Below are 22198 nucleotides of genomic sequence, written 5' to 3'. Positions count from 1 at the left end.
TTGACACACTCATCTTTGTACTCCTTACCTGGTCGCCGCCACACATGCTTGAGACCATCGGAACCAACTAAATTAATCTTCGTCTCATCAGACCATAGGACTTGGTTCCCGTAATCCATGTGCTTTGTTGACATGTCTTCAGCAAACTGTTTGCGGGCTTTTTTGTGTACAGTCTTCAGAAGAGGCTTCCTCCTTGGGTGACAGCCATGCACACCAATTTGATGTAGAGTACGGCGTATGGCAGGGGTGGGCAAACTATTCCACAAAGGGCCGCAGTGGGTGCGGATTTTTGTTGCAACCCATTAAGAAGACACCTTTTCACCAATCTGCTGTTTTACAAGTGCAATCAGTCGATTGCAGTCAGGTGCTTATCATTTCTGCTGAAACCGCATTGGTTGAACGATCTGTGCTGGGTCAGCTGGAACAAAGACCAGGACCCACTGCGGCCCTCGAGGACCGGTTTGCCCACCCCTGGCGTATGGTCTGAGCACTAACAGGCTGACCCCCCACCTCTTCAATCTCTGCAGCAATGCTGACAGCATTCCTGTAACTAGTCACATGACATTTTGGAAGGAAAATGACAAGCAGTACTCAATTTGGACATTAAGGGATGTATGTGGTTCCCATGCGGTGTACTCACTATTGCTGCCAGGCGTTTGGATATTAATGGCTATATTGAGTTATTTTGAGGGGAAAATAAATTAACTTTAGTATATAAGCTGCACACAGACTACCTTTCATTGTGTCAAAGTGTCATTTTGTCAGTGTTGTCCCATGAAAAGAAATACTTAAATATCTGCAGAAATGCGAGGGGTGTACTCACTTTGGTGATACACTGTATTATGAAGTCTACGCCACAGTAAGCCATATATTTTGTTTATTGTATTTGGGTTTTTTTAGAGACATACACTCAACCTGAGAGTAAGCAAGCACTAAGGAAGGATCCTATCAGCTATGAGCGATCTTTTCAATCACTCAAAACTCCGGTGCAATGAGCAAATGGAAAGCGAGACAATCCACCTCAGCACTTTAGCTTCCTCTTCATTGTCTCATTGAGTAATCTCGACTCACAAGAAGCGTGCGGTTCAATATCATAAAAACACTTTGAGAGAACAATAAAAATGGAATAAATGCTCCATGGAGGTGTACTCACAAAAGCAGAGTAGGGCTCCCCCGTGTCTGTGATTCCACCCGCCATAGCCTCACCTCGCTGGAGAAAAACAAGCATAAGAAAACAACATAGGAAGACGACGTTTAGTTGAGGCCGCTAATATTTGGCAGTAAAAGCATCATCTTCCAAGTAAAGCACTACCAATGCAGATTCAAATACATAATTCGTGTAAAGTAAAACAGTTCACCTGATTGTAAAACAAATATATGATCAGGATCACAATTTTTAAGAAAGTGCATGTCTTCCATCAGACCCACTTTTTCACCTATTGTCCTTCATTCACTCACCGTTTCTTAGTTCCATGTTATCTGTAGCATCGGTCCACCCGGTACTGGTACCCAATACTTTTTTTCTCCTTTTCTTCATAACTAATAATCTTGCTTACATTCTCTTTATTCCTACATGTCCCCATACTGTTTCTTCACCTTCCTCTCTCCCTTCCTTCCTTCCTTCCTCGTCATCTCCATTCCTCAAATGAGTCATTTTCATTTAAGGTACCTGTCCTGTCCTATCATGTCCTGTAGTCTGTAAAGGGGAAAAAAGGACACACCCGACTTGGCACACCCAATATCTATATTCCCAAAACGATGTCAAATGGCAAAAACGCAGTTTGTGCCTAATGTCAAAAGTAAACACCTGAACTCACCTGTCGTCCCTGCCGTGTATCTTTTGCTAGTGACGGGTAGCTGCTAACAGGCTAACAGGACCCTGCGAGTCGTCAGCCAGATAAAAGCCACACCAAGCGGCCCGCGAGCTCCACGCGAAAGCGTAACTTGGCTCCCGAGTTGCAACATGAGCTGTTTATTCACTTCATGTAAAAGGAATAGTCGCAAACCGTGACATTTTTCCTATGCCCGTAGTACGGAAGCCGCCAGTGAAGTGACAAATGGGTCATGAAGAGCTTTTCCGCTTTGGGTTTTCAAAATAAGACGAGCGCACCATGCTTTCAACGGCGTTACGTTTATTGTTAAGAGTAAGCGACATTGTGTTTGTTGTTCTTGCAAAACCAACATATCATCTGCTGTCATATCGTGCCACGAGTATGTCATATGACACGTGGACTTTGCACATAGGAGTGATTAAATATGCACATTAAATACATTAAATACAATTTAAAAATGAATTGTAACATTTTAATGAATTACAGAATACCAAGTTTAACTCGTTGACAACAAATGACAGTGATAGACGTCAAATCTAATTGAAGTGGAGTGGGTTCCATTGACGGCGATAGACATCCAATCCATTTTGACTGGAAGGAATAGTAAAGTAGAAGATATTTTTCCCTAGTTTCTATGTTGTAAGTGGTAATAATACCAACGTTACTGTGTAGCCAATGTAAAAATAGCAAAAAAGATTTTTTAAGCAGAGCTTGTTCATATATCACCGTCAGTGGCAGCCAATGAGTTAATTACAATCTAGTTTTCTTGGTATTGTTGCGATCAGTGTCTGGTTATTACAGAAAATCACAAAAATGTCAATTGTTGGACTAAATGGTTTATGGAACAAATCAGCTTTCAAAACAAATCAATTATTTGGAAAGATTTTAGGTGAAAAAGTCAGCCGGAATCCATTTGTGATACATAACCGCCATGAAAACCAAAACAGTTATAGTATAAACAATGAAGAAGACCAGGTCGAGGATTTCAGCGATCCGGCGGAAGCGTTTACGCCGGGGAAAGTCGCCGGCACTTGCAGCTTCCTGCTGAGCTGCGCGAACCTCCTGCAGGAACACTTTCAGCTGCTCATGCTCCGACGGAGCTGTGTTTTGAACAGGTACTCCTTCCGCGTTCTCCTTCGCCACATCTGAAGGAACATCTTTGGTTATCTCAAGCAAGAAGAAATTATACTTTTCACCGACCTTTCATCTCTTGTTTGTCTGAGCAAACATCCCGGTCGGTCTTCGGATGCGGCTTCCCAACAAATTTATCATCGAGGTCAATGATGAAGCTCACCACCATGGCCTCAAGCACACTGATGCCCACCAGGGCGAACACACCCACACAGAAGTTGGCTAAAAATCAAGAGAGCGCTTTTTGGGACATTTCTTTTTTGGTACACTGTATATATGAAGTATTATTGTGAAATATTTTGAACTACTTAAAGAAAAATGTGTACTATCTTTTGTTTCCTATTTTTTTCTATCATTTTCTTCTTCTTTAAAAAAAAAAAAGGATTTTGTTTTTGACATGTTCGTGTCATTGGTATTTTTCTTCTTCTATGGTGCATTTAGCTTTTTTTGGGATTTTGCAGCTGTTTGGTCACCGCTCACCAATGAGGGGCAGGCTGTCCTCGGTGGATGGCAGCATGTCCTGGAGAATGAGTAACAGGACTGAGATGGCGAGTAGGATAGTGATCTTGAAGCTCAATTTCTCCCCGCGTCCTTCACCGATGAAGAAGGACGCCACGTCCAGCACCAGCAGGTACAAAAGCGGAATGATGAAGTTGATTACATACAACATGGGTTTGCGCTCCAGCTTCACCTAAGACACCAAAAAGCCGAACAACGCCATAGACAATGACAACATTATAGGGTATGAGTGAAAAGTATCTGAGAACATGATTTGGCTCCAGGCTCACCTGGTAAATGAGTTTACTCATTCTGGGGCTACCATGGCCGGTCTCATTTGTGATGATTTCCAATCTTTTGAGACTCCACTCCCCACGAGTCACCATGGCCTGCTCTGAGATGTTGCTGATAAATTCATCGCCACTGAGGGTCTGGAGTTGCATCGACTGGACTGATTGGGGATCGTATCACACCAGTTGAAGAAATATTCATTTTTCTGTTTGCCTGGCGTTCGCTCTTACCGTCAGTGTTCATGGGGCTGAAGGTGATGACGCAGTTCTGTCGGTCAAAGGGGAAATTGAACAGGTTCAGGGTGCACGTGGAAGTCAGCCGCTGACGCGCCGTTATCTGTAGATTCCCGTTGGAGTAAACCGTCACAAAGGAACTCTTCTTGATGCTGCCACTATCGGAAGTGCTGTGACAACAACAAAACATTCAGTTTACTAAAGGATAATATGGTAAAACAATGTGTTGTATTCTAGTAGACGAATTAAGGAGTTGATAAAAAAAGAAAAAGAAAAAAAAACGAGGGATCTTGGAAGTGAAAATGGCCGTTATTTAACCCAAAATGGCAGAATTGATTAATCTTTCAAGGCTAAGCTTTTTGAGATTGTTTTTGTGAGTCCACTCATGACGGACGTGCCTGATTTATTGTTGCTGATCGAAACTGGCTTGAGGGGCTGAAATACTATTTCTATTTTTTAAAAATGGGCTGGACACCAAAGTAGTTATGTGTTTGTTTTCTTTTTTAAATTAGGTTTCTTATTTTGTATTGTGATTCAATTATTAATGGGGCTTTATCTGTGACTAGATTAGCTTGTTCAAAAATGTGAAATGTATCACTTTATCATCTTTAATTCAACTCATGCGGCTAAATAATGAGGTACAAAGCTTCTGTGTGTCCATTAACTGTGCAAACACACACGAGTGGCAATTTATATCCCTCATTGTGCTCTCTGATTACACATGATTATGACATGCAACACCAAATGATGACATAATAGTCTTATGTTGAGGTGAATGCGTACCACCACCTGCCCATGTGTTATCAGTAATCTCTCACTCAACTTACTCCTCTTGGATGTTTATGTCCGGTATCCATAACTTTGACCTGGGAACGGAGAACTGGTTGATGCCGCAAAAATTTGACGGCTTCCATATGAGGAAATCATTTTTCCACACCTGTCAACACAGAAAAGATAAGAAAACACTATAGGAACATGCATGACAATGACGTTTTCAGCTACAGTGGCGCGCCTTCTTACTGTTTGGATCCATATGTGGCTGGTGAATGTTTGAAGTTTCTCATCCTTTACATTAAGGACAAAAAAAGTACACAAATTAGAATTACTCAGATAAACTGTGATAGAAAACTCTTTAATTAAAGTTATCGGTCAGTCAATATTAATCAATAATACTAAAATATTGATTTACAAATACGCCATTCTCAACTGAGCTCTAGGTAAACACTCATAAATACTAACACGTTTCACACAATTAAATTAGGAAAAGACAAATATTTAAATTCCAAAATACATAAACAGAAGAAACATTTTAAAAATGACCAAAAAAATGCAAATATTTGCCAGAAAACAGAAAAAGAAAACTATTAGAAAATAGAATATATGACACAAATACACGCGCACACACACATATCATAACTAGATTTTTTCTCGAAGACTGAAAAATATATAGAGAAAAATATTTTATATAAACCACAAAAGTAGGAAAAAAGTATCTTTTTAAATACATCTACTTATACCACATACACATAGACATATACACACATCCATACAGTATATATTCTGTATATACAGTGAGGAGCAGAAGTATTTTCAGAAAGTCAAGTGGTCAGATGAGACCAAAGTAGAACTTTTTGGTGCAAACTTTACTCGTCATGCGTGGAGGAAAAAGAAGGATGAGTACAATCCCAAGAACACCATCCCTACTGTGAAGTATGGGGGTGGAAACCTCATGCTTTGGGGCTGTTTTTTCAGTAAAGCGGACAGGACGACTGTACTGTATAAAGCAGAGGATGAATGGTGAAATGTATCGTCAGATTTTGAGCCGCAACCTCCTTCTCTCAGTCAGAGACGTGAAGATGAGTCTGTGCTGGATCTTCCAACATGACAATGATCCGAAGCACACAGCCAAGCTGACCAAGGAGTGACAGCGTAAAAAGCATATCAAGGTTCTGGAGTGGCCTAGCCAGTCTCCAAACCTCAATCCAATAGAAAATCTTTGGATGGAGCTGAAACTTCGTGTTTCTCAACAACAGCCCTGAAACCTGACAAATCTGGAGAAGATTTGTGTGGTGGAATGGGCCAAAATCCCTGTTTCCAGCTGTGAAAACCTGGTGAAGAACAACAGAACGCGTCTGACTTCTGTAATTGAAAACAAAGGCTTCTGCACTAAATATTAGACTGATTTTCTCAGGGTTACAAATACTTATGAACCCGAATAAATTACAAAATAATTACTGAAAAATCATACAATGTGAGTTCCGTATTTTTTCTATTTTTTTTTTTAGATTATGTCTCTATAAGTGGAAATGCATCTATGATTGAAATTTCAGACCTCAACCTATTTTTTAAGTGCGTTAACTTGCAAAATCTGAAGGGGTGCAAATACTTCTGCTCCTCACTTTATATACACACACACACAAAAAGACAGACTTTTATGTAGTACCATGAAAATACACCCCGAAAACACTTGGTACGGCAGATGCTGCAAGACAGTATCTCGGCAACCAGCTTGTTACTTACCACCTGTAAGATGCCATAAAGCAGCATGTCCAGCTCTACGACTGTGACCTGTTTCCAATCCTTAACAGGCCTGACAGTGGCCAAGAAGTCATTGGACGAGTTAAGCTTCAAGTGGCCCAGCAGTGCCGAATAGGAGCAGTTAGACGCCCTGCTACGCGAAACTAACAAAATGTAAGATTTTTATTTCTATCAATAACAAGAGCTAAGTAACTCACAACAACTCACCGGTCAAAGTCAGGAAAAGCAGGAGAACCAGAGTCGGCCAGGTCCACATTGTTGTTTGCCTCAGCCACTCCAAGCAGGATTTATAAAAAGGCAGCTGGGTGCTTGCGTCAACGTCTGGACAATAGACAGTGAACGCACCGCATCGCTCGTGCGTTTGTTGTATCCAACGTGATTAATTAAGTCAACAAAACAACAGCTGCAGAAAACATTTGAAATTGATCTCAAATGTTGTCACACACCGATCAAACATTTGTTAAGTGCAGTTCTGTTGTATAAAAACATAAATTAAAAACTACAAAACCCAACAAAAATCATTTAAACGCTACTACTAAGAAGCTACCAATAAATTAGATCTATAAAACCAAAAAGAAAATCTGAAACTTGTAATAATTGAAAATCATGTAAAAAAAATTGATTTTATCTCAACTTTTTTTCCACGTACAACAGTGCTAGCCTTGATTACTGCGATTCTTCACTGCAATTTATGTGCTTATTTATCGCTAAAAATAATGAACTCATTCACTACCAAACATTATGTCACAAGACATCTACTTCTTTGATGCGCCACACAATATTGTTTTCTATGGCTGCATGAACACAGAATTTACAAAACAAAGATTAGATTCCGAACTTTTGTCATAAAATCTTTATTTTTCGTTATTAGAAGCTGACAACGGAACATCAGAAACAAATATGTTTATGTCTTTATTAGTGAATGAGTTAAAAGCAAGTTAACTATAAAATATACTAAGTCAATATACAAAATACCCCATTAAAATTTTTGCCTAACGTTAGAACTTACGTAATTGACACCTTTGCTTCCCAAAATGATTCACTGTTTTTTTCACCCATTTCTTTTTATTTTTCTGTACCACTTTTTAAATAAACTCCTTTTGATGCCGATAGACATCCAATCTATTTGGACTTGGAGGGGATCGGTGACAGCCCTCCTAGTCCAAACTGATTGGGTGTCCATCGCCAACGATGGCAGCCAAAGAGTTCAAAATGGAAATTGGTTGCGAGACATACAGGGAGGTATCATGGGTACACGTCAGTGGGCAGTTGGAAGTCTTTGAAGGTGTAAAAGGAGATGTCGCCGGCATCCACAACAGCAAAGACCACCTGGACATCGCCGCTCTGGAAGTTCAGCTGTTTAATGGCCGCCAAGTCAGGAACGGGCCCGCTGAAGCTGCAACCAAGAAGCAGTGCCGGTCAAATGTATTATATTTAATATTTTGAATTTATTTTTCTTCATAATCTCTGTATTTTATTTTTGCTTATCATTTTTCATAATATGTGGGCATTTTTTAAGTTTCGTGGCATATGGGAAAAAGTGAAGAAAAAAAGAATGCGAAAATATCCAAAATTGAATCCCATTTATCGTATTGTCTACACTGCTGGCCAAAAGTATTGGCATCTCTGCAATTCTGTCAGATAGTGCTCAATTTCTCCCAGAAAATGATAGCAATTACAAATGCTTTGATAGTAATATCTTCATTTATTTTGCTTGCAATGAAAAAACACAAAAGAGAATGGGAAAAAAAATCTATCGTTATTCATTTCGCGCAAAACTCCAAAAATGGTCCGGACAAAAGTCTAAGTGCCCTTTGAAAAATGTGATGCTTTTCGAATTTGTGTAATCAACAGCACCTGTTACTTACCTGTGGCACATTACAGGTGGTGGCAATAAGTAAATCACACTTGCAGCCAGTTAAAATGGATTAAAGTTGACTCAACCCCTGTCCTGTGTCCTTGTGTGTACCACATTGAGCATGGAGAAAAGAGAGAAGACCAAAGAACTGTCTGAGGACTTGAGAAGCAAAATTTTGAGGAAGCATGGGCAATCTCAAGGCTCCATGTCAATCTCCAAAGACCTGAATGCTCCTGTGTCTACTTTGCGCAGTCTCATCAATAAGTGTAAAGCCCATGGCACTGTGGCTAACCTCCCTAGATGTGGACGGAAAGGAAAAATTGACGAGAGATTTCAATGAAAGATTGTGCGGATGTTGGATAAATAACCTTGACTAACATCCAAACAAGTTCAAGCTGTCCTGCAATCCGAGGGTACAACAGTGTCAACCCGTACTATCCGTCGGTTTCTGAATGAAAAAGGGACTCTATGGAAGGATACCCAAGAACACCCCACTTCTGAACCACAGACATACAAAAGCCAGGCTGGACATTGCCAAAACTTACCTGAGAAAGAATGTTCTCTTGTCAGATGAGACAAAAGTAGAGCTTTTTGGGAAAAGGCATCAACATAGAGTTTACAGGGAAAAAACGAGGCCTTCAAAGAAAAGAACACTGTCCCCACAGTCAAACATGGCGGAGGTTCCCTGATGTTTTGTGTTGCTTTGCTCCCACTGGCACTGGACTAATTGACCGTGTGCATGGTATTATGAAGTCTGAAGACTATCAACAAATTTTGCAGCGTAATGTCGGGCCCAGTGAGAGAAAGCTGGGTCTCCCTCAGAGGTCATGGGTCTTCCAGCAAGACAATGACTCAAAGCACATTTCAAAAAGCACTAGGAAATGGTTTGAGAGAAAGCACTAGAGACTTCTAAAGTGGCCAGCAATGAGTCCAGACCTGAATCCCATAGAACACCTGTGGAGAAATCTTGGCCAAAGAAAAATGGTCTAAAATTCCAGCACAGCATTGTAAGAAACTCAATGATTGGTACCGGAAGCGGTTGTTCGCAGTTATTTTGTCTAAAGGTTGTGCTACCAAGTATTAGGCTGAGGGTGCCAATACTTTTGTCCGGCCCATTTTTTGAGTTCTGTGTAAAATGATCTTTTTTTTTTTTTTTTTTTTTTTTTTCATTCTCGTTTGTGTTTTTTCACTGCAAGCAAAATAAATGAAGATATTACTACCAACACATTTGTAATTGCAATCATTTTCTGGGAGAAATTGGGCATTATATGACAGAATTGCAGGGGTGCCAATACTTTTGGCCAGGAGTGTATTTTCATTGTCCATTAATTGATTTTAGTTGTTTAGTTATTGTAGCATTCTAGAATTTTTCCAACACATTTGTAGTTTTCCCTCTATTATATTTGCTTTTCGTTGACTTATCGATCTTAGAATTTAGATGTTAAATAACTAAAAAGCCACCAAATTATGTTGTTGTTTTTTTTTAATCACAAAGTGATGGGGCACCTACACAAGAAGATCGATTTTGGTAGACATATTTGTCAAAGAGGTTTGTTTCATGACTTTTGTCTGTAACATGAGCACAAACACGCTGATTGCTGCACACCAATTGAGTCTATTCACAAGGACAAAGGTTGGCAAACATACGAGCACCCTAAAGTCAACTCACCTGCACACGCACATGCGGGCATAGGGCTTCCCCGGTTTGCTCTTTTTAAAAGTGGCCACCGTGTCAGGCTGGTAAACATTAAAACAAATCTTCCACTCCTGTGATGGTTCCAAGCTGAAAGAGGCAGGTGGCGTCCATTTTGTTTTAGCAGATAAACAAAATGGTCAAAAGTGCTGATTATACCTTGACGCTCCCTCAAGCAAATTTGTGGATTTGGTTACGCTGATTTTGTTTAGTAGTTCACCTGAAAGAAAATAATTGTGGTGTTTAAATCATGGTTTACCACTGGCAGCAATAGACATCCAATCCATTCACAAATAATTATTTTTGCATGACTCGACTAATCAGCTCCTATAAAGATCAAGTTGTTTACTGTTATTTTACTCTGCGCGCAGTATTTTGGCTGAAAATGTGCATTGAAACCACAAATTATGTGATTAGAAAAGTTGGACTATGAATTAGGGCTGTCAAAATTATCGCGTTAACGGGCGTCAATTTATTTTTTTAATTAATCACGTTAAAATATTTGACGCAATTAACGCACATGCCCCGCTCAGACAGATTTAAATGACAGTACAGTGAAATGCCCACTTGTTAATTGTGTTTTATGGAGTTTTGCCGCCCTCTGCTGGCGCTTGGGTGCGACTGATTTTATAGGCTTCAGCAGCCATGAGCATTGTGTAAGTAATGGCGTACCGCAAGCAACACGTCACTTCCGCTCATTAATATTCATGACATTAGCTACTGTTGCTAAGTAGGGACAAGCCACCGTTTGTCCCTAATAGGAAATGAATGGAAATCGTTTACGAAGGAGATGTTTACAGCACTAAACCTACCAATTCTCTCCGAAAATGATGTGCCTGGTGCCAAATTGACTGGCAAAGATGTGGAAGAACATAAAAATGTTCAGTTAAAGAGATGGCTTTAGTGTCGAAGGCTGAAAAAGACGAAAAAAACGAGCCGACCTAAGCATAGCTTTAGCTTTTTTATCGACGCGACTGACAATGACATTCTCCTGTTTCAACAAGCTATCCTTTACCATCAGCCCTGTCTTTCTTAAATATCCTCTGGTTGTCCTACGTCTCTTACCGTTCTTGGGGGTAATTTAGTTAGCTTTGTGTAGCGATCGCAAATGCTACTCAGTGACAGCCAACGAACACTTTAAATTTTTTCATTGATATAACACATCTTAATCCTATAATTTATTTACACTCCCCCCTTACTAAAGTTGTTTTTTTATATATATATAACAGAAACGGTAACAGTGGCAGTTAGATACCATTGTAATTCTTTTCAGGTCATTCATTGTCAGACAGAAGCAGAACGGCACAACGTTACGCTAAAACAAAAAGTTAAAAATATAAAAATGGCTTACCTCTTTGTCCTCTGAAAGACCATGACCCAACATAATGTTTACTGCATATGAAACGCGAATGGATTCGCCGAGCTGGTGTTACAGTCCGCGCAAGTTGATTCGGTCTTCACATTTTTTCCTCCCGAGTTTTTGGTTCCGGAAACGTATGAAGAAAACATCCTTCATGTGTCGTAATGTCAAGAGTCGTTTCTACAAGTTCCAAAAAAAGCAATGCGTGATCGGCATGTTCGTTTTTGAAAGATTACCGGAGAAAAGTAGCACTTTTTGCGTTGGGTCTATGCGAGGGCGGGTCTATAATGTCCCACTTCGGCTTTACTTCCGCTTTACGATGCGACGTCACGGTCTAAAAATAGCCTGCGTGCGGTACGCCATTATTGACATTAACAATGGCGGGCTACTAGTTAATTTTTTTATTGAAAATTTTACAAATTTTATTAAAACGAAAACATTAAGAGGGGTTTTAATATAAAATTAAAATGTCAGATATTCAGATATTTCCAAATATTTAATCCGTTACAAAGTGAATCATCTGCTTTCATCGAGGACTAAACAAATTAAAATGTTTTTTCCTTTCTTTTCTTTTTTTTTTTAATAAAAAAAAAATATAATAAACAATTAAAAAATATATCTACTGGTTTTATTTAAAATATGAAAATAAAAATAGGCGTTTTTTACATTTTGTGTTATGTCTAAAAAATATACAAAAATAAAACAAAAAAAGAGATAATATTATTTACCTTACATTTAATACACTCAAAAAAGAGGATTTGGAACATTTTCAGGCCAACAACGTGTCTAAATAATGTATCGTCTATCCAAATAATTGCTAAGTAATTTGATAATTCATTGATTAGTCGATTCATTGTAGCGGCCCTAATTGCCGTCAATGCCATCTCCTGATACCGGTAGATATAGGTTGGGTGTGGTCGTGTAAAGGAGTGACTTTCTTCTTCCATAAGTGTTGCGGTCGCCTGCCGCATTTCTCTTGCCGCTTCGACATTACTTGATCATACTCGGCCCAGGTTCGGCACTGTTGCACCTTAAAATTAAAGGATTAATTAGGGTTTTACAAAATTTAAAAGTATGATTTTGAGTCACTTCCAGACCTGTTTGTTTGCTTTGACATTCCAGTTCCATTTTTTATTCCTTCGCTCTCTCTCTCTATCCTTAGCAGACATCTGCACCTTCCTCTGGTTGAGCTTCCTCGTCCACAGCTTGATGTTGCAAGAGCCCACCGTCAGTGCGTCAGGCAGCAAGGAGGGGTCCGGAGATGGAAAGCTGCCAGGGGAATTGCGTGCCAAAGCCACATCGGGAAAAACGATGGAGCCGTCCCAGCGGGAAGTGCGGCCACGGGTAGGTTTCTTGGTCTCGTTAGCAGCCAGCGGGTTGGTTATCCACCACGGCCGGCCTACACTCATACCAGCAGGGGGCTCGGCTGGGGGCTCAGCCGTCGGCTTCGACTCAGGAAGCGATGGACCTTGTTCTAGTTGTTTTTTCTTCACAGAACACTCCTGCTGCGATTTACTTTATTAGGACAAAAAAATAAAAATCAGACCAAATTTCCCACAGCGGAAATAATTTGTGAAAGTTTGTAATTTGTGCCACCTGCAAGTTGCGACAGGGCTGTCGCTGCGCTTCCTCTTCAGCGTATTCTGGCCTTTTGACAACGGCAGGTTAAGCTGCCTGGCGTACGGTGACGTCTCCGAACTGAGAAAGAAAACAAGATCACGCTGATTTGGCGACGTGTCACACCTGAAACATCCGTTGGGTCCTCGTTACCTGGCGTCGAACCTATGTACCACGTAGCCGAGCCTCTTCAGATGCCCAAACACCTTGGAAAGCAAACAAGAAAAGTTACAGTATGATACGCAACTGACTATTAGCCGCAAGTGGTCATCTTTACCTGATACTGCTGCAGGCTGATTGTATTGGAAGACAGAAACCATTCAAAGCCGTCTTGAATGGAGAGAGGAAGGTCCTGGTAGAAGACCTGCACGTTGCCCTGGCCCAGAACAGCAATGTCAGCAGACGGCGGAAAAGGGGTGCACGGAAATTCAGCTGTCACTCACACACTCCATGAGGTAGAGCGCCTCTTCTAGAAGAAGGTACTGCTTGCCATTGGCAGAGAATCCCATCGTCTGCCAGAACTTGCCCTGAGAAACCAGACAGATGAAAACTAAATTCTAAACTAATGCTATCATTACAGAACAAAAAGACAAAGGATGGGCACTCACCGCTGGAGACTCAAGCTCCACAACCTTCTCATCGGGAATCCACACAGCTTTCACCAGGTTACCTCTGCCAAGGAAAGGAAGCGTTACAGTTGATCTACACCTCAAAGCATCACCACGACTGGTCGCCCGCTCACAGCCTCTCAACTCGCTCCTCTGACACAAGGCTCCAGTGCTCGCTCAGACTTTGCTCCAGACGTTGGCGCTGCTCTTCGGAGTCATCCGGGTAGAAGTCTTTCTGACCAACAGCCGGGATCTTGTGACTCCGAGTTCGAGCTGAAAACAGGTCAGAAGGGCTGAAAGACAAATAACAACATGACTACATTTGAAGAAAATCCTTCAACGTTTCAAACACGTGCGCCTACGATGCAGCCATGTTTGGGATTACATTAGATCCTGAAACAAAATATTTAATGGGACTGAGCAATAAACTCGAAATCAATCGCCTATTCTTAGTTTTACAATATGAAACAGCAGGTGCCTTGATGTTTTCATCAGTGCAAACAGTGGAGGGCGACAAAAAGCCTTTACTTTTCATTTGGCAAGTTAAGTTTCGTTTCTGTGGATTCAAAAGCAAAACCAAAAGGAGCGATAGTGATGCTTCGCCACTTGAATGGGAAAGCGTGTTATTTCTTATTAAATACAGGAATAACAAGGTTAATTATTGGTGTATTTGGTGGTTTTACATTTAATGTTTTCTACTTGTATCGCAAGCGTAAATGAATTAGCCTAAATTCATTAATATTAAATGACCTATAAACAATTAAAGTATCGATAATTACCACTATCATTCACTTGCCAGTGTAAACGAAAGTGTACCTTAATAATTCGCTGCAAAACTTTGGCTTGACAACGTCCATGTTTTGGTCCGCCATCTTGGTAAAGTCTTTGGTTTCCTTCTGCTCAGGGTCCTAGATTCACTCAATTCGCCGAATCTTTTTCGACTAACACACAGCCCAATTTCGAGTAAATGAAATAGTTTCTAAACGATTTTTAACGTCTCAAAATTAACTATATAATACCTTACAACCTTTGAAAAATGTTACCCCTTCAAGGTACACGGTATTACATTTGTGAGCTTCCCTTTCTGGGTCCTTGTGCCCAATAATTTTAGTTAAACTCGGTACGGTGGCCGAGAAGTTTCAGGCGAAATTCAAAGTCTAAATAAACGCTTTGAAAAAAAAACACAAATGTAAATTGCCACAACACGAATGCCAATTCCAAACGCGGGTTGGGAGAAACGTGCAATGGGCGGGTTGATCAAATTTGGGCTTTTTGACAAAATTTGGGGCTCATGATTGACGTTATTTGAAAAACATGTTGCCTGTTTATGAGTCACTGCTTTTCAAACAATGCAACAGAACAACCACTAGTTCTTTAATCTTGAAGCAAAAGATTTACATTTAAACATAATGCGTTTAACTCTATGAATAGATTCTGAAAACATTCTGTCACTTAGCAACGAAATAGCACCTACCATTTAAAAAAACGCCTTCGACGTTCCGATTCGTCCAAGGCACGGACGGGGTTCGAACCCGCGATCTTCGGTTTACGAGACCGACGCCTTACCACTTGGCCACCGCGCCTGGGATTGCAGTTCCGCTCGTTTTACGATTTTTAGAGGTGAACTTGACACCTCGGCAAAATTAGATATTTCTACAAGTTTGCGCAAAATTACCATTTGTGACCTAATTAATTGAAAACGCAATGTTGACAATTCAGGTACTTGGACTTGTGTCGTTAACTCCTCCATGGATTTTATGCAGGCGACTACCAAAAAAATGCCTCAAACTAAGTGCCACTGAAGAATATAAGTCGATAAATTACTTCTATAAAGTCTCACCAGCCGACAGATAAGAAATGACTTTTTCTGGTTCTTTGTGCGAAAAAGGATGACGCCTCGATCGTTGTTAGCATGTAAACGAGCTCTCTAGCTAGCGCCTCACTATTGGAGGAGGAGAACGTGACGTCATCTGACGCAACCGGAAGTGGCGCGAGGTAGGAGCGGCTCGGGACCAGGAAGCGATGTCCGCCTCCTCCAGAAAAATGGAGAGGAAAAATGTCCTCCTCGCCGGGTCGGTTGTGATGTCTTGAACACCGCATGTTCGTCCTATCGGCTGGCGGAGAAGCTGCGGCTCACCTCTGGGAAGATCACAATTCGAGTCGGCGGATGCAGTGAGCAACATTTGTTTGTTTTGAGACGTGCTAGCTTTGTAGAAGAGAACGTGATGGCTCATCTACGTGTTAGAAGCCTTATTAATGGATTCATAACCTTCTAGCTGTAGAGTAGAGAGGGTAAGTAAAATGCAACATATAATATCTTTTTTAATCCTTAAATTAGCTTGTAAATAACGCAACATCTAGCAAAATGGAGGAATAGTTGTTTGGGAATTGTAGTTTGTGTCGCCGAGAAGTGACGTGTAGCTGTCTGGATCTTTTCAGTTTTGCGTTCGACAAATAACTAAAACAAAAGAATTGAATTATTGATAACCACATTTAAAAGAAAAATGTATAAAAACTAGAAAGCCTACTCTAAAACTAATTATCTGACATTATGATAGGTTGCTGTCAATGTCACAGCCAATGAGTTAGAACTATCCAAATTTGGAAACTAAGTAAAGTAAAAACAAATTGAAAAATGAACTCTAAAAAAATTTGCAAAAGATAATAACCCTGGTCACATTCAATCAATGGTAAAAAATGATGGCTCAAAACCTTTTAAATTTTTTCAAAAACTACTGTTCTGTTGCTCGCAACTGAGGTTGAAATGTAACTATTTGTTTTGGTCCAGAGGAGCCGCCTAACTGCCGAATCTGTCCGCGATGCCGCTGGTGCTGGACGCCGTTTGGGCGCTCTGGAGCATAACGGCGGGGATCTACGACTACTTCCACACCAGTGCCATGGAGAAGAGGATCCACACGCTAGAAAACGTGCTGTCCATACACCAGTTTGTCATCGCGGGCCTGTCGGCCGGACTAATCCTGCTCATGACGTACATCCTGTGGAGGAAGCGCTGAAGAGGATGGCCACTGACCACTTCCAAAATGGACCAAAGTTGTTATTTTGGGTGTTAAATGTTGTTTTTCTGCACCTGTTACTCACCACTTGCTGCCTGAGACTGGAAGGAGCTAATTTACATGCTGCTATGTTGTCATATCTGACCATCTTCCAGACAAGATAAGAGAAATGTTGAGTCATTTTGAAGATTTTATCATGCTTCAGAAATGCAATTTGCCACACGTATGACTAACATGTCAAACTGCAACCTATTGCCTAGTTTTTTTCCCTGTTGTTTTTTTGTTTGTTTGTCTGTTTGTTTTACTGTTCAATTGATCTGTGTATTGTGCATAAGTGTATTGTTTCTCTGACAAACTACTAACATGTATGGCCACTTTGAAAGGGAATGTGTTCGAATAATAAAAGCTAATACGAAAAGAATCATAATTTTTTTAACATAAAAAACTGACACTTTTAAACTCTTTTCAACGCATTTGAAATGAATACAACTTCAAAAAATACATTGACTAATTGCTATTAATAGCTGAACGTTGTGTAGAATTTGGCAGTTTGCGTCAGTGTCTGCGTGGATTTTCTATGGGTACTCTGGCTTCCACCAACGTCCCAAAACATTCATGGAACGCTGATTTAAAATTCTTCATTTACGGTGTTCATAGTTAGTTTTGATAGGCTCCAGCACCCCCGCGACGCCTCTGAGGTCTATAGAAAATGATTAGATTACAATTACTGCGTGTTTAAAAGAAAATTTCGTGTGAAACTGGTTTCATCCAGTGAAAAGGCAAATCCGCCAGCCAATCACACAGCCGCCTACCACAAACAAGCGCGGCCATTGGCCGAAGCTCTCGAAAGGCGGGATCTTTCAATGAATATAAAAAGTAATCGCGTCCCAACCTACTTCGGTCAAGTTTTTGTCATTCAGCCGGATATGTGGGGACTGACATTTTAGTCAACAAAATAGCACCAACAAGTTGTCATATAACGGCGTAATTTCATATTTGTACCTACATTTCAGGTTGTATGTCTGTATCAGTAATTATGTAATCACACACATATAAATATGTATTGCATAAAATCACACAATATAGGGTTTTGATACTACTCGTTACATTTGTTTTGAAACTATTAACCGGATAAGGGATGTTTTGCCTTATATTGTTGATGCCGCTAATTTAGGATGGCAAAAGGCGCTCATTTACAATTTCGGCTTATTTGTTGGAAATCGTGGACTTGAACCCCCTTGTTTTTATGTTAGATATGTGTATGCTTTTTAATTTATTGTCTTTTTTTGTATTTTCCTATTGACGAAGGCGGATAGTCGCACCGCGCTCGTTAAATTCGTGCTAAGGAAGTTAGCCAAACAGTTAGCCGCCGAGCGGCGGCGTCAGCTTGCTCTCATCTCCCGCATTCTCAGCCTTTCCGCCGCCCTGTCTAACTCTACTACGCCGAAACTCATTTTTGGAGCTCCGCTTGGAAATGCAAAAAATTAGAATTCTTCCCCAGCTGTGTCCACTTCCTTGACGAGATTCTGCTCCTTCTTCTAATTTTTGACAAAGAAAGCAGTGTTGAGTTTCTTTCTCGAGACGCAATAGGCAAAAAGCTCTCACAGTTCCGACGGATGGCTCCACACAAGCACAGCTCCTCGGCCGGAGGCCACCCGGTGACCTCTTCTGGCGGCGGGACGAGGGCAAACGGACTGCACCCTGCTTCTTCGTCTTCATCCGAAGCCAAGAAGCCCAACATGCAGCTCATCCAAGCCGACCACGAGTTGTTCCTTCAGGCCTTCGAGAGTGAGTTCCTATTGCTCAAATTCCATCTCATTTAGTTAATCAATTCATTAAACAGTTTTGGTATTGGTTTTGTGGTGTTGATTACATCACTGAACGCTTTATTAAAAATTATTTTAGTCACCCACTTTTTATGGGAGAGAAAACAGTTTTTCACTACTTCCACCATGATATCTTCTGGGGGGGAAAAAACATTGTGTGTCCTCTCATTTTATGCAACTTTCAGATAAGCTTTAATGTTTTTCACGATTATGTAATGATCGCTGCCAGCCCTGCTAGTCAAAATGCATTGGCCGCCAATAAGTTTATATTTTCCATGAAAAAATTCATTTTAAAAAGCTGATGTTTTTTTGTTTTGTTTTTTTGCCCGATTCTGAGCCTCTGAAAATGACGTGGTTGGTTCCAATTTACGATCTCGTGATCGGATCGGGGACATTCCTTAAAAAAAAAAATAAAAGAAAAATACAAAAACTGTTTATTATGGACCATAAGAATGCAATTTTCCTTGTTTCAGAACCTACCCAAATCTACCGCTTTCTGCGCACCAGAAACTTGATAGCCGTGAGTTCTCCTCACATTACTTTTTTCAAAACATATTGACATATTATTACAATAACGATACTTTTTCCCTTCCAATTTTAGCCCATATTCTTACACAGGAGTCTCACCTATATGTCGCACAGGAACTCAAGGAAGAACACAAAGAGGTAATGATGGGAATAATAACTTTTGTTTTTTTGTGACTGTTGTTCTTATTATTTGACTTCATCATCAAGCACACATAGTTTTCATCTTCTGAGAAATGAGCTAAAAAATGAGTGTTCACGTTTGTAGTTTTTTCATATTAGTGAGACTGCAGCGGTTCACTTTCACTTCCTGCCGCATGCTTTTAGATGCCGATGAATGCTTGAACAAAAGGCACATAAAGTATAGCTCTGTTTTTTTTTTTTTTTTTTTTTTTTTTTTTTTTTTTATTAAGAAAATATATTTCAAAACACTAAAGAAGAAAAGTCAATCAAAAAATTTTTTTCAGATACGTTGAACTCTACAAGTTGCCAAAGAAGTTCTCTTAATGTTCTCACAGGTGTTTTCACTTAACTCTGCAGGCCGCCTTTTCCTAGCACACAAATCAAGAGCTTGAAAGCATTTTAAAAATAATCCCAACAATAGCCCCTGGAGACAGCTGCACACATAAAACACATATTTTTCAAACTCGGCCTTAGTAAACACACGTGTCATTGCCGGAAAGAAAACCAAAGTGAATGTCTTAAATGCGTTTGACCAGGAAAAGCTCCAAAGTGGATAACTTGCTCTTCCAAGTGGAAAAGATGCGAGATGAAAGGGAGACATGTGGGTAAGGAGAGACCTCCGATAAGACTTGTTTTTTGTTCATTTTTGGATTTAATGCAAGTATGAGCAACTCAATGCCATTCTCTCACTAGCTTGGCATCCAATCTTCAGCTCACCTTCACTGGCTTCTTCCACAAATCGGGTGAGTTTTTTCCCCCGCCTGATCCCGTTTCCCGCAAATTCATCGGTCGACTTTCTATTTGCCATGTCGGCAGGGCAACCCTCTCAAGACTCTGAGAACGAGCAGGCGACTGTGTGTTTGGAAGTACTCCTAGTCAAAGTTTGTCACAAGAAGAGGAAGGTGAGAGTCTTAAAGGGATCCACAAATAGAAAGACGTGTAGTTCTTAAAAGATAAACATTGTTATGAGTTAAAATAATTTGATATTGAAACCCATCTTGCTGTTTCTTCTTTTTATACAATTTGTAAAATTAGTTTAACTAGTAGGTCGCCATTGTTGTTGACGTCCCAGGGCGGTGTTGTCACATGGTTACGCTATCAGGCTTCCAGAGTATGACACTAGCGACATAAACATGTCATTTGTTCAACCCTTTCAATTTGAACCGGAGAGGAAAATTAATGAGTATGACAGCATGGTCAATATTTCACAAAACGAGCAGAAAAAGCTAAATGAACAGGAAAGACTAGTAGAGTGGAAAAAAACGGTGTTCTGCCAAAATGTGCTTCACTGGCGAAATGTCTTACAAGCAGCGAATGAGGCCCAAAGTACTACCGTGCGCTTTCAGCTTGTTTTGTTTAGATACATACAGACAGACAGAACATACTACAGATCCCTTAAGAAAATACTTACACGTAGTAATATCAAATAAGAGTGGTTTAAATATGTTACGTGAGTAATGTGGTCAACAGATCAACAATCTGCTTTAACGCTACCACAAAAAAAAAAAACAATGCTTAGAAGTATGACAGGGAAACGCATGCAAAATGTATTTTGAGGCAATGGAAAGGTAATGAAAGGTCAAAACATGCTAAATATTGCATATTTTTAAATCGATGGCAATATTTTATGTGTTTCTGATAACATATTTTATTAAAAAAGAGCAACTGTGGCTTATTAGAGCCTATAAGTCATAAGTCAGAGGTTCCCTATAAACGTCCTTTCAGTTCAAATGGATTGGATGTCTGTCGCCATCCATGGCAGCCAAACTGACACAAGGGTGGTCCCTTCCCTGCAGGATGTAAGCTGTCCGGTGAAGCAGGTTCCGGCAGGGAAGAAACAGGTTCCTCTCAACCCAGACTTGAATTCCACCGCCGGCAGTTCGGTGCATTCTGGAAGCTTTCCAAGTCTGCTGCTGCCGAGCAGCGAATTCCAAGCCAGCAACTCGCACATGGTCAAGTCCTACTCGCTGCTTTTCCGAGTGTCCCGACCAGGATACGAACACGTGCCGACGTTTAACGGCGAAGTGCTGGACAGGAAGAGGCGGAGCTCCCCCCTCAAGGAGGACGGACAAAACACACTGGTGGCTCAGATGACAGTCTTTGATAAAAACAGGTAATGTGATAACACTCTACAAGTTTCTGTACCGTCAATTCAGAATGATTGAGCCACACTACCCAAATGAAATGAAATCAAATCTAAAGGGAAAAGAAGACGAGCCGCACTTGACTATAAGCTGTAGGTCTCCATGTTTTAATATGGGTTATCTACTTAAGAAGATGTTAAACAGACGTTTGGATGGATCAGAAATCTCTATTAACAATATAAACTTCGAGATGCCCAGTTTTGTCCTCATCATATGCAGCCAAATATTTTCACAAGCCACACTGGTGTGTTAACAGACAGTCTGAAACCACAAAACTAGAGTTGTCCCGATCACATATTTTTTGCACCAGAGTCCGAGTCACCTGATTTTGAGGCTGTGCCGATCCGATACATCTGCAATTTATCAGTTTAATTAATAATTTGTTACAAAACATTTGTTTCTTTTAACCATATACTTGCTCATCTTGATTTATTTTGTTGCTTTGTAGCCATTAAAAAAAAAAAAAATTCCACCCAATTCCTATCTTCTTTTAAATTATGTGATCGAATTGGGGGCATCCCTACACAAAACCCATAGACTTTGTAATGGTGTTGACGGGACACAATCGCTAGACACTGCACCACACCTTCAAATAGGGTGCCTTTGTCCCACGCTCCGCTTCAGTCAGTCGAAGTCAGTCGCAGTTATTCGCACACACATGCAGCGATCCAACACCGGATTTAGGGTGGAAAAGGACGAAAGCTGTATTGCATACAAACAGGAAGGCTTGTCTCAGGAGTGATTTGTTCGAGGATTCAAGGTAATTATTATATTTTTCGTACCATGCCTGCATTTTGAAACATTGTAAAATAAATCAATGGGAGAAGTTAACCGCTACGGCATTGGC

The 22198-nt window shown here is 40.4% G+C and overlaps 4 protein-coding genes and 1 non-coding gene across 8 annotated transcripts in view; 1 reads left to right on the top strand and 4 right to left on the bottom strand.

The window, feature by feature from the left end:
- tmem104 (transmembrane protein 104) overlaps positions 1 to 2068 on the bottom strand; it is a 44202-nt gene extending 42134 nt beyond the window's left edge. Inside the window, exons 1-2 of one of the 2 annotated variants that reach the window (XM_057817518.1) lie at positions 1818 to 2068; positions 1154 to 1210 (exon numbers count right to left, since the gene is read on the bottom strand). In XM_057817518.1, the coding sequence (XP_057673501.1) occupies positions 1154 to 1198 (45 nt within the window). In that variant the 5' untranslated portion in view covers positions 1199 to 1210; positions 1818 to 2068. Of the gene's footprint in view, positions 1 to 1153; positions 1211 to 1458; positions 1734 to 1817 lie in introns of those variants that run through there. The other variant, XM_057817519.1, reaches the window with a different exon arrangement.
- An 86-nt stretch (positions 2069 to 2154) lies between these two features.
- LOC130904673 (5-hydroxytryptamine receptor 3A-like) lies at positions 2155 to 6884 on the bottom strand. The gene is made up of 9 exons (XM_057817595.1): positions 6731 to 6884; positions 6506 to 6666; positions 5006 to 5050; positions 4813 to 4922; positions 3983 to 4155; positions 3752 to 3912; positions 3444 to 3654; positions 3033 to 3185; positions 2155 to 2977 (listed from the first exon to the last, which is right to left on the bottom strand). The coding sequence occupies exons 1-9, from the start codon at positions 6777 to 6779 to the stop codon at positions 2718 to 2720; spliced, it is 1323 nt and encodes a 440-aa protein (XP_057673578.1). The 5' UTR covers positions 6780 to 6884; the 3' UTR covers positions 2155 to 2717.
- A 257-nt stretch (positions 6885 to 7141) lies between these two features.
- tsen54 (TSEN54 tRNA splicing endonuclease subunit) lies at positions 7142 to 15774 on the bottom strand. Of its 3 annotated transcripts, none has more exons than XM_057860496.1 (12): positions 15500 to 15774; positions 13794 to 13952; positions 13660 to 13723; positions 13495 to 13578; positions 13329 to 13427; positions 13205 to 13257; positions 13031 to 13132; positions 12532 to 12949; positions 12329 to 12464; positions 10234 to 10294; positions 10051 to 10164; positions 7142 to 7919 (listed from the first exon to the last, which is right to left on the bottom strand). In XM_057860496.1, exons 1-12 carry the CDS (start codon positions 15757 to 15759, stop codon positions 7769 to 7771), a joined length of 1701 nt encoding a protein of 566 aa, XP_057716479.1. In that variant the 5' UTR covers positions 15760 to 15774; the 3' UTR covers positions 7142 to 7768. The 3 variants fall into 3 exon arrangements, with proteins under 3 accessions (XP_057716479.1, XP_057716481.1, XP_057716480.1); XM_057860498.1 differs by lacking the exon at positions 15500 to 15774 and adding an exon at positions 14476 to 15493 and having other exon boundaries at positions 7155 to 7919; positions 13794 to 13932; XM_057860497.1 differs by lacking the exon at positions 15500 to 15774 and adding an exon at positions 14476 to 15493 and having other exon boundaries at positions 7158 to 7919.
- Positions 15171 to 15242, bottom strand: trnat-cgu (transfer RNA threonine (anticodon CGU)). The gene has a single exon. It is a non-coding gene; the product is annotated as a tRNA-Thr (tRNA).
- A 1850-nt stretch (positions 15775 to 17624) lies between the features above and the next one.
- Positions 17625 to 22198, top strand: part of LOC130904427 (polycomb protein suz12-B-like) — a 15044-nt gene continuing 10470 nt past the window's right edge. Inside the window, exons 1-7 of the mRNA XM_057817175.1 lie at positions 17625 to 18461; positions 18973 to 19019; positions 19101 to 19165; positions 19744 to 19812; positions 19901 to 19950; positions 20024 to 20109; positions 21004 to 21320. Of these exons, the coding sequence (XP_057673158.1) occupies positions 18290 to 18461; positions 18973 to 19019; positions 19101 to 19165; positions 19744 to 19812; positions 19901 to 19950; positions 20024 to 20109; positions 21004 to 21320 (806 nt within the window). The 5' untranslated portion in view covers positions 17625 to 18289. The remainder of the gene's footprint in view (positions 18462 to 18972; positions 19020 to 19100; positions 19166 to 19743; positions 19813 to 19900; positions 19951 to 20023; positions 20110 to 21003; positions 21321 to 22198) is intronic.

This window comes from Corythoichthys intestinalis, chromosome 16 (genome assembly GCF_030265065.1).
Source record: "Corythoichthys intestinalis isolate RoL2023-P3 chromosome 16, ASM3026506v1, whole genome shotgun sequence".
Lineage (NCBI taxonomy): Eukaryota > Metazoa > Chordata > Actinopteri > Syngnathiformes > Syngnathidae > Corythoichthys > Corythoichthys intestinalis.
This window is presented reverse-complemented; position numbering and strand designations above follow the sequence as displayed.